The sequence below is a fragment of the Cynoglossus semilaevis genome, chromosome 13 (assembly GCF_000523025.1).
Source record: "Cynoglossus semilaevis isolate Cse_v1.0 chromosome 13, Cse_v1.0, whole genome shotgun sequence".
Classification (NCBI taxonomy): Eukaryota; Metazoa; Chordata; class Actinopteri; order Pleuronectiformes; family Cynoglossidae; genus Cynoglossus; species Cynoglossus semilaevis.
Genome location: NC_024319.1, coordinates 1,481,677 through 1,492,915, shown reverse-complemented (window position 1 = coordinate 1,492,915; position 11,239 = coordinate 1,481,677). Strand labels below are relative to the sequence as shown.

The window sequence follows — 11,239 nt, the reverse complement described above, 5'->3', positions numbered from 1 at the left end:
TGAATCCTTCATCTGTGCTCCTCTAATTCTCCCCGTTATCGTCCCCTCTGTCCGTCCTCCCGTCTCTCCTTCTCTCCTTCTCTCCTTCTCTTCCTTATTCCTCTTTTCTCAACATGATCTATTTTATTTTCAACCGATGTCCCGGCCTCGTCTCCGTCCTCTCTGGTTGGACCTCAGCTTTATCCACCTCAGACCCCCCATCACCGTCTCCTGCAGTATCCCCCCCCCTCCTTACCCAAACCCTCCGCACGCTTTCATTTTGTTTGTCTATCTTTCTTCCCTCTCTCTCCTGACGTGGATGTCTCTCCACCACGGCGGTTCTTCCAGCCGCCGCTTCAATGTCGTCCATTTTTGCTTTTTTTATCATCATCGGCTCATTTTGTCAACTTTATGTCCCGCTCTCATTCCTCAACCATCTTCCTCGCATCCTTCCTTCCTCCTCCCCGTCTCCCTCCCTCCTCCCGCTCCGTTCCCTGGGGAGGTCAGTAATAATGGTAGTGATGGAGTGAGAGAGGGAGGTGCGATTATTGTCTTGTCGGGAGTCAGAGGAATCGATCGGCCCAGAAATATGAGGCGCGAGAAAGAGCCGCTGTGTCAGATACAATAACCACCCTCTCCCGGGGGCTTACACACACACACACACACACACACACACACACTTTTATTCTACACATAAAGACGCATTTATATGGTTTGAGGCGAGTGCAAACACTGACACACACTCTTGTTCCATCGTTCTTTTTCATTAACACGATGCACAGGCACTCTTCTTCTTCATCTTCATCATCTTCTTCATCTTCTTCTTCTTCTCCTTCTTCTCCTCCTTCTTCTCCGTCTCCTCTGTATTGAAGGAGTGGCAGTGACGCGGCCCAGTTATCTACATGCCCCGGTCCGGGGTAAAGCACAGATGGAGATCTGCTCTGATCGTTCTTCATGCTCAGCTAAAGGGCACGGCCAGGAGAAGCGCAGGCACACCTCACACTCACGCAGCCATAAACAGACATAAACACACACATACGTGCACTAGCCGCACACACGCTCACACTAAGACCTTTCGCTGCTGTTGCCTGGCAACGTGGTCGAGTGTCCAATCCGAGTGGAGAACAGTGGCCGGTGATGTCACAGCTGCTGCTGACCAGCAGGTCTGAGAAAGGCAGAGAGACGTGGAGACGGAAACGGTCAGTGAGAAGGACTGGGTGACCGGGAGGATGACGGTGGAGGTGAAGAGGAGTAGAAGAGGAGCAGATGATGAAGAGGTCAAGGTGACACAGGGAACGAGTGGGCAGCAAACAGACAATGGTCTCAGTGTTCCTGAGCCGCTCATAAAGGCCCAGGATCCTCCTCTGCTGTAGCAGGAGGTGGAGGAGACACAGATGAGGAGGAAGAAGGAGGAACAAGAAGAGATAGAATTGGTGGGGAAAAAAAATTGAGCTTCAACCTTGGAAGCACCATGGGAGAGCTCACTGTGAGTCTAGACGAGACGGACTCCCTGTGGGTGACGGAATAAAGGAGGCGAAGGGGGGAGGACAGGGTGAGAGAAGGGAGGAACACAGGCCGAAAAAGAGGGAGAAAGGAGCGAGTGAGAAGTGTTAGACGAGGAGAGAGGAAGGTGTTGTCACAGGTGTGTGTGTGTGTGTGTGTGTGTGTGTCCCCTGGTGGCGAACACTGTGATTGTGTTTTAGCTCCTTCTGCTTTTCATACAAAAACTCTTTAGTCTCTGAGCTGAACACACACACACACACACAGCGCTGGATTCCAGGTCTCTGTCCTTGTAGGACGGGGTCCTGCTGCTGGGACTAGGTTACGCCCCCTCTGTGAGGAGAGGAATATAATATGATGGATTATATGAATTAGAGGTGGTGTGAGCTCCAGGCCTGGGGCCGAGCTGGGGAGGGACACTGAGCGGCGTTGGACACCTCAGAATAGTCCCTGCAATGAGCCATTATACACACTCTGGCCATCCCTCAGTCCTCATAATGCCCCCCCCCGGCTCTCTCCCCCTGCCAATATCCCTCCAATATCACTCCTCCTCTTGGCCATCACCCTTTTTCCTTCCCTTTCTCCTACCAATTCCTATTTTTCTCACTCTAAGTTGCCCTGACAGTGAAGTGATTGATGGGTCTCCGGAGGCCTGCGCCTCCCCCATCCTCCTCCCAGGGGTCCCACTATCTGGCTGTATATCCATGTATATGTACTGTACGTGTTTATTATCTCTAACGTGACACACACGTATTCCCAGAACCAGAATGAAAACGTAGTCACATATTCATGTTCTGGAGGTAACTCTTTAGACTCTGGTCTCCTCCTGACGCCACCGCCGTCTTCTCAGCCGCCCTCGTACACACGCACCGTTAACACACTCCAGTGCATCTCAAACAAATGCACACACACACACACACACACTGTGGCAGTTATGTGGGGAGACCTGGCTGTGAACAAAGGTCACGGCCAAAGTCAGGCAGTCCAGACGACCTCTGACCCAGAAAAACACCCCCACTCTAACGCGCAGTCTGTCACTGTCCTCTGACAGAGTCGGCCTGTCGCTTCACTCCATCTCACATGGACACACACACACACACACACACCCTTTAACGATGTCACAAAATACAAGAAGAAAATATCACAAAGGCAGAGACAGAGGGAATTAAATACGTCGATGGACGTTTGACACTTTTTTCTTTATTTCGGGTTCAACATAATTTTTAATTTGAAATAAAACAATTGTTTATTTTTTATATTTTTTCATTCCATCTTCTTTATTCTTACTATAAAAATAGTTACTCACCTGAGGTTAGTGTAACAAACTTCCTCAGGTCGTTTGTTCTTGGTCAACATATATTTATCTGTGAAATCATCCAGTGCACAATAAATAAAACAACGTTTTCATGGAAATAAAAAAATAATAATGGATCGAACAAATGGTTTTCATGGAAAAAAAAAATAATAATGGATCGAACAAATGATCAAACGAAATTCCAAATGTAAAATATTCCTAAAGGGGGAAAAAAATCATAACTATTATTAATGATTGATTTTTTAAGACAGAGACTTTTTTTTGGGGGGGGTCTTTTCTTGTCCAAAAACATTCAAACAGACCATTTGTTTTCATGCAGTAGAAAAGAAAAAAACACGTTTAGATTTCAGGTCAATCCTGATTTTTTGATTTTTTTTCATTGGCCTCAGGAGTGTGTTATAGATTTATAGATTTATATATTTCCTTGTGGCCTAATGATGAATACATATCCCCATGTATTTGACAGCTGTGTGTGTGTGTGTGTGTGTGTGTCACGGAGGACAGATGTAAAAATTCTCTGTCTCTGTTTTGAGTTGTGTGAGAGATAATCGCCGTCAGTCAAATCAACACCTGTTTATTAATTAGATTAACCTTAAAAAACTCTGCTGCCGTTAGATTTTAGATGAGCCAACTCCACCAAAGGGAGGAAAAAAGGGGGGACAGAAACCACCCCTCTCTCTTCCGCGGCTGTTTACCAAATTAGAGAATCAAGAGTGCCACCTTGTGGCTGTTTCGCCCACTCGTTTGAGAGACACGCGGACACCGTGGTTTGCCGCGTCGTATTTCGTGTGTTTGTTGTAATTTTAGAAATGATTGAGACTGAACCCTGATTTAATGTTGTCCCCGATTGGTCCGGTAGCAGCAGAAAATGACAGAAACATAACTGAATTAAATCACATTTAAAAATAATTTAAATATCAACAGAATCAACTCTGACTTGTGTCACATTTTTATAGTGTAACTGATGATTATTTACAGTGTATTTCTGTCAGTGACCGTTCAGAAGGTCAACGACATGTCTCGGATTTTAATACAAATATTTTGCGTCTTTTTTATATATATATAAATGCAGCTGTGTAAACGTGTTCAACGTGCTGTGCGTTACGGTAAAAAGATGAGGCAGAATACCGTGTTTCTGCATGGAATATTATATAAACGTATTCGTTTTTTTTACTTTAAATAATGTGATATTGTCATTAAGATTCCACATAAGAAAATGTGCCACAAAGACTTTTTGTTTTTAATTTGACACGTCATTAAAACCAGAAAGTGTTTTTTTTAGATTAAAAAACACAGACAGAATTACAAACTGTATCTCCGTCTTTATTAAGTCTCACCAAAATAATACTTTCGACAAATATTTAATATAGTCTTTAAAAAATACAGGAGAGTATTTTTTAGTATTATTCATTTAACAATGAATCACTAATGTTAATCCAAAAACAAGGCTCGTAATTTATTAAAATCAAACCAGACTCAGCGAGCAGCGTCACATTCACCGCTGTTATCGACTGAATTCTAAGTCACTTCACGGCCTCCTGGGCTTCAGTCAGTTGGTGAAAATGTTCCGTTTAAAATTAACCTGCACTTTCTCTACTTTTTAGTCGCTTTTGACAAATATCTCACGTTAACGTGTCGCACCAGCGGCTTAACAGCCATTTAACCTACGGTCAAGAACACTGACACTTCACCACGTACGTTACGGAGTAGTTTGGACGTGAAGCTCCGTACGTGTCCCCGGGAACTGTCATATAATTAAATTTAATTAATTAAATTAACCTATAAATTAAGGAATTCCCGTGTCGTTAATTATAGCATAGAATATTCGTCGTACAAGTAGGAAAACACACCGTCCATCGAGAACTATCTATACGGGGCGGATTGATACAGTCAACCTGTGATTGGCACTTTCGCGCGGTTTGAAAGACGTCGCTGAGCCCTAAAAAAACAGTTGGCTCTACTTTCTTAACAACCACTAAATATAGGTGACGTCACAACGTGTCAGGACAGAATATTCTAGCAAATATGAATGTGGAGCAACTAAAAACATGTCCTAAAGCCCCGCAGCGCCGTTCAAAGCGGGACACCGGGTGTTTTAGTCGGTTCTTTGGCCTCTTTCTCCGTTTGTGTTTATTTAAAGAGAATCCACGCAGTGTTTTTTTGCTGACGTTACTTTTATATTTTAGTTCTCAGTATGTCGAGCGTCGGTTGATGTGATTAACAGAGTGGGTGTCGCTGATACAGCGGGTTACACTCTGTTTTTCTACAATGTTCCATTAAGATGCTGCCACTGTTAGTCACCGCCACAGGAGCCTGTCACCCTGTGGGCTGTTCACAGGCCGCGGCGGTGGCTCATCGATGTCGTGGAGAAAGTTTTTCCCTCGACGTAGCCGTGAACAAACTGAGGATGCCTCACGTCTTCTGTCGTCGGAGTTCACCTCCTCCGGCAGATCGCCACACACCCACCGTGTTTGCCAGACGCTGCACCGCGAACACAGGTGAGAGTGACGACCGACGGCCGTGACTAAAGCTAACACCAAACTAGCAACTGTTGCCTGGTAGAATTGCTTAGCTACGAGGAAAAACGTGTGAACAGATGAGTTCATGCTGCACGGCCTTCGAAATAATTTGACACATGCAGTGACAATGTGAAAGCCACAAAAGGTCTCTGGTGTGTGTGTGTGTGAGAGAGAGTGTGTTTCCAGCCGCAGAATCAATTTCGATCAGTTTTTCCTACTTCCCCTCCTTTTTTATCCTCCCATTCAATCTCACTCTCTCCCACTCTGTTGTTTGTCCTCCTTTCTGTTCTGTTTCATATTGTTGTTTTTCTCTGGTGTGTGCTGAGGTTTACTTCCTGTTGGTTTGGGGGGTGTGGTCATGTGTGACAGAGAGAGAGAGAGACAGAGAGAGAGAGAGAGGGAGGCTGATACACTGATACACTCCTCCTTTTTTGGTGACAAGCTGAGTTGGTGAGAGAGAGTTTTACTTTACGTAGAGAGCACACACACATGTACACGCACACACATCGTACAAGCACACACAGCATCAAAGGACCGCTCCAGTATGTGGTTGCCAGGTGAGTGACTGCCTTTTCAGCTAAATCAGTCTGCTGGCCTTCATTAACGCAGAGCAATTAAGCTTCATGTAGCTGTGAGTGTGTGTGTGTGTGAGAGAGAGAGAGAGACAGGACCAAAGTGTGTCTTCATTGTTGATTAATGCCACTGGGTCTAAGATGCTCAGCTAATTAGAGCGCATCAAAGAGCAGGAGGTGGTGTGGAGAGATGGATGGATGGATGGATGATGGATGGATGGATGATGGAGGGATGGATGGATGTCGCAGGCAGTGAAAAAGGTCAGACACCTCTCTAGTCCATGGCCCGTCTCAGCGTGTGTGTGTGTGTGTGTGTACGTACTCTGAATGTTAATCAAACCTGTTGGTAAAGTTGTGTGAAGTATTTCTGTGTGTACTGCAGTACTCTGTGTACTGCAGTACTCCGTTACCTCGTCTGTTACTCTGCTGACGGTGCGTTCAGGTGTCACTCTGGTGCCAGTACCTGAAGAGAATTCCCCTTGAATAACGCGTTCTTCCAGTTGTAGTTTAAATGGAAACAGACCAGTGTGGTGTAGGTCCGGTGGTCCGCGGACCCTCAGGTGGTCCGTGGACCCTCAGGTGGTCCGTGGACCCTCAGGTGGTCCGTGGACCCTCAGGACTTCTTTTACCAGCAGACGTTTCCTGCATTGATTTCTAAATGAGCTCCAATCCTAATTAGTCTAATTATTATTTACCATGGTTGTGATGTCAGGTTGTTTCATCGACACTTTGTTGATGATATAGAAAATAAAAGCCGTTCTTGATCTGGTACAGTTCATGTTTGTGTAGTTGTTTTTAATTGACAAATTAAAATATCGCTCCACTGTCCCTGAGGATTTATGTTTGATCTTCAAATTGTCTGAATCTTCAAAGGATTTTTTTTTTCATTTCTACAAATTTAACGGTAAAGCAGTAAAAAAAAAGAATAAATACAATCAGATCAAATAAATGTAACTACTTTGTTCAGTAAAAAAAAGTGTGTGTGTGTGTGTGTGAGGCCCAGCTACATTTAGACACACTTCATGTTTAATATGTTAAAATAACCAGAGAGGAAATAAAATCTCCTGGTTTAATCTGAAACTAAAAGTCAAACATCAGTCCAGTTCTAAAACTGTTTTACAAGTTGAACTGAAAAAACTCCAGATTTTTCTCTTTCGTCTTTAGGTTGATGAACGTTTAAATTTGTTAATTTAAATATGTGGCGTTCATTCATTTCACCGTTCTTGTCACACGTCTGGACCGACTAATGAAGTAAATGTTCTAAATTCAAATCTTTAAAATTCTTTCATTCTTTTGGTTCTGATTTTTGTTGTAATGGATCCAGTTTTCAGGCAGCAGTTGTGGCCCTGGGGTCGCATCCTGAAGCAGGAAGTGGGGAGATGACAGGTGGACAGGTTCTGAGTCGGTTTCATTTTGACCAAAATACCCAGAGGAGACAAACAGAAACAGTCGAGGCAGAGAACACAGCCTTCTTCTTCTTCTTCTTCTTCTTCTTCTTGATTTGTGTTGCATCATCTGTTCATGACACAGGATTATACAGCACTAACTGACCAGGTTAACTGTGTGTGTGTGTGTGTGTGTGTGTGTGTGTGTGTGAGTGTCAGACAGACAGCAGAAGTTCACACTTGTTGAAGACTCCTCGTCTTCGTCGTCGGCCGTGTCTTCCAGGTGTAAAAGCCTTTAAGACATGAAACTCTGCTCCGTGTCATATACAACTAGAGCTGCGTCTGAGAGAGTTAGGGTTAGAGAGAGAGAGAGAGAGAGAGAGGGCTAATATTAATAGCCACGCTGACAGTAAGTGTTGGCTTTAGGACGCCACGTTCACTACAGTTCAAGAGGAAGTCGGGAGAGGAAGTGAGAGAAAGACGTAGTGACTTGATATACTGTCCCCGCACTGTATAACTGACCACATTACCCACAATGCTACTGTCTGTTGGCCACTTCTAACCATCAATCAAATCCCACTGTCCCGTGCTCTTTGGTGAACTGGTGGTGTCCTGGGTTCGAGTGCCGCACACTAAGCCACAGGCCGGTCAGGGTGTGAGAGCAGTGATGTCACGATGTTGTAACGTGGGCTGATGCTGGACTTTTCTGATGCCACTGATACTGAAGCTCTTCCCCCGAAGTCAGAGGTGAAGAAATGTTGTAAACACCAAGAATCTGCCCCCGGTGGTATTTATGGATGATTGCACAATCATGGTCATTAATTAGTCGTTTTTGGAGAAGTTTCTTCCTGTTAGGGAATTCCTGCAGTGTGTGTGTGTGTGTGTGTGTGTGTGTGGCATTTCAGACTCCAGATTTTCCAATACACTGAAGTATGATGTGATTGAAAGAAAAAAAGCAGTAAATTATGATTTTTATTTATTTTTAATAAATACAGTCAGTTTAAAGATGATTGTGTGAAAGAGTGAAGCGTATTAATAAAGTGGTGGAGGCTGAAGAAATGACCACTTCCTCTAAAGTCTGCACTTTGATCAACATCAGTGGCTTTTACATCTGTCTCAGTGAAACACAGCCGTTTGTCACTCGCTCAGGGAGGGGCTTCGTTCATCAGACCCCGGCCCTGCACCGGGTCAGTGGTGGTCAGCGGAGCAGGTTCGTTCTCTCATCCATGTACCACTGCTGCCCTCTGATGGTCAAAGCCAAGTCTGACCAGTGGACCGTTGGCTGCTGTTCATGTTTGAAAGAATGATTGGGGGGATGAGGGGGGGGGGGCAGGTGGCAGATATAATTAGTTCATGGTTGGACAGATTTGCATGTTCTCATAAAAGGGAAGTACCCCCCCCCCCCTCTCTCTTTCTCTCCCTTCTCTCTGTGAGCGCGCGCGCGTGTGTGTGTGTGTGTGCTGTTTAAAAGTCCATTAAATAAATCCCTCATGTTTTGTGTGTGTGTCTGGTTAATGTACACTAACCATGTTAGTGTACATTAACCAGACACACACACACACTGTGTTTATCAACTCGTCGGCTTGAGCTGAAGTTAAAGGTAAAAAATGTCCTGCTGGGTCGGACGACCAACGACCAACGTGTCCCCGTGTTATTAATAATTAACATCAACTGTAGTGAGAAGCTAACTGAGGCTAACTGAGGCTAACAGACGTTTGGAGACGGCTGGTAAAACATCAGGGAGTGAAGTGGACCTGATGATGCAGCAGAAATCAGTCAGAAACTACAGAGAATCACCGTCTACTCACTGATCACAGAAAAAAGTCAAACTTTTTTAAGTTAAAAGCCAGTAAAAAAAAACAAAAAAAAACAATATTGTAAGAACAAATTCACACTTGTTTCCTGATACTGAACTGATTTTATTTAATTGGACAGAAGCACAAATTAAAGACTTTTTTTCATTTTAATTGTTAATAGTCAAATTTTTGGCTTCATATCATGTTTTGAACATGTAATTTGATTTGTTTAAAAATATTTTTAGTTTTTTTTATATTAAGTGCAGATAATGCAGTGAAGAAGAGACGACATTTTTAAGAGTGAACTGAAGTATCCCCTGATCTGTCCTCCCCTGATCTGTCCTCTCCTGATCTGTCCTCTCCTCATCTGTCCTCTCCTGATCTGTCCTCTCCTCATCTGTCCTCTCCTCATCTGTCCTCTCCTCATCTGTCCTCTCCTGATCTGTCCTCTCCTGGTCTGTCCTCTCCTCATCTGTCCTCTCCTGATCCCGTATCAATCTCCTCAGTCATTGATCAGTCATTGATTTTCTCCAATATTCCTGGTGTTGGTTCATGTTCTTGTTCTTTTCTTTCTTCTCTAGTGATTCCAAATGTAGATCCCTCTGTTCCAGAGTTAGGAACTGATGTTCAGATGGAACAGAGTCTGAGACTAGGATCACACTGGGGGGGGGCAGAGTCTGAGACTAGGATCACACTGGGGGGGGGCAGAGTCTGAGACTAGGATCACACTGGGACTACAGTGACACTGGGGGGGGGGCTCTATATGTCATTGTGACTGTAGTATCTCAGTTGCATCAATGTCGATATTGCAGTATTTTGTACTGTTGTCTCAGTATCTCTACACAGCCCTGCAGCATCGTAACAAATACTTCATGATAAAATTAAAGGTGTAAAATCCTGAAGCATTAACATTTCTACAGATGGACAACAAATCAATTTGAGCTAAAAGAAAGTTAACATTACATATAATTGCATTAAATAAAGCATAATTAATTGTGTAAATGTAATATTACATTGTTAATTTTTTGATTTAAACATTTATATGTTGGTCTTTTGTTTAATGTTTTATTAAACGTTTTAATGCATTTAAATCATTTTGATACAATCTTTATTAAAAAATCACAAACAGCTAAATATCTCCTTGACAAGTTTAAAATAATTATAAATAAATTCTAATAAACCAGTTGTTAATCTGTCTGTTCATCAACTCTTGATTTGTTTCCCTCCTGCTCCAGGTCTCACTCTCTTTTAAAAACATTTGTCAAAATAATCATTTTTGCCTCCTTTTATTTATCACCAACGCAACAGAGGTGGGGGGGCGGGGGGGGGGGGGGGGGCCCCGCCCACCGTTAACCAGGAAGGGGTGGGGCCCCCCCATCCACCCGCCGATGAGAGGAAAGATTGAGTTCTTGTGTGGTTGATGATTCAGCCACACTGCTGTTTGTGTGTGTGTGTGTGTGTGTGTGTGTACAGGGTGTGGGTTCATTCTGTGACCCAATGACACTCAACCCACTCAGACTCGAACGCCCTGGACATCCTCTCTCACCTCTCGTTCTTCGTGCTCAGCTCTTTCACACATGTTTGTCTCAGGGTTGATTGACAGCTCCTCCTCCTCCCCATTCTTTCCTTCTTCCTGTGACAGATATCAGGATGTCGAAGCCAGGAGAGGCCGACAAAGAAGGGGTCGACTCCCCCATGGAGGGCACAGGTGAGCTGCAGATGGACAGGTGTACTGGTACTAGTACTCTGACAGTACTAGTACTCTGACAGTACTAGTACTCTGACACTACCAGTACCCTGATAGTACCAGTACTCTGACAGTACTAGTACTCTGACAGTACTAGTACTCTGACAGTACTAGTACTCTGACAGTACTAGTACTCTGACAGTACTAGTACTCTGACAGTACTAGTACTCTGACAGTACTAGTACTCTGACAGTACTAGTACTCTGACAGTACTAGTACTCTGACAGTACTAGTACTCTGACAGTACTAGTACTCTGACACTACTAGTACTCTGACAGTACTAGTACTCTGACACTACCAGTACTCTGACAGTACTAGTACTCTCGATGAACTGCTGCTTACTGGAACAAAAAAAAAAAAAATATATATATATACATATACAGTATATATATATATGTACATATGTATAGAAAACCACTGCTTATT

At 43.8% G+C, this 11,239-nt stretch overlaps 1 protein-coding gene across 1 annotated transcript in view; it reads left to right on the top strand.

Moving 5' to 3' along the window:
• Positions 1–5,298: 5,298 nt before the first annotated feature.
• Positions 5,299–11,239, top strand: part of LOC103387995 (POU domain, class 2, transcription factor 2) — a 32,092-nt gene continuing 26,151 nt past the window's right edge. Inside the window, exons 1-2 of the mRNA XM_025061454.1 lie at positions 5,299–5,870; positions 10,709–10,774. Coding sequence (XP_024917222.1) covers positions 5,858–5,870; positions 10,709–10,774 — 79 coding nt within the window. The 5' untranslated portion in view covers positions 5,299–5,857. The remainder of the gene's footprint in view (positions 5,871–10,708; positions 10,775–11,239) is intronic.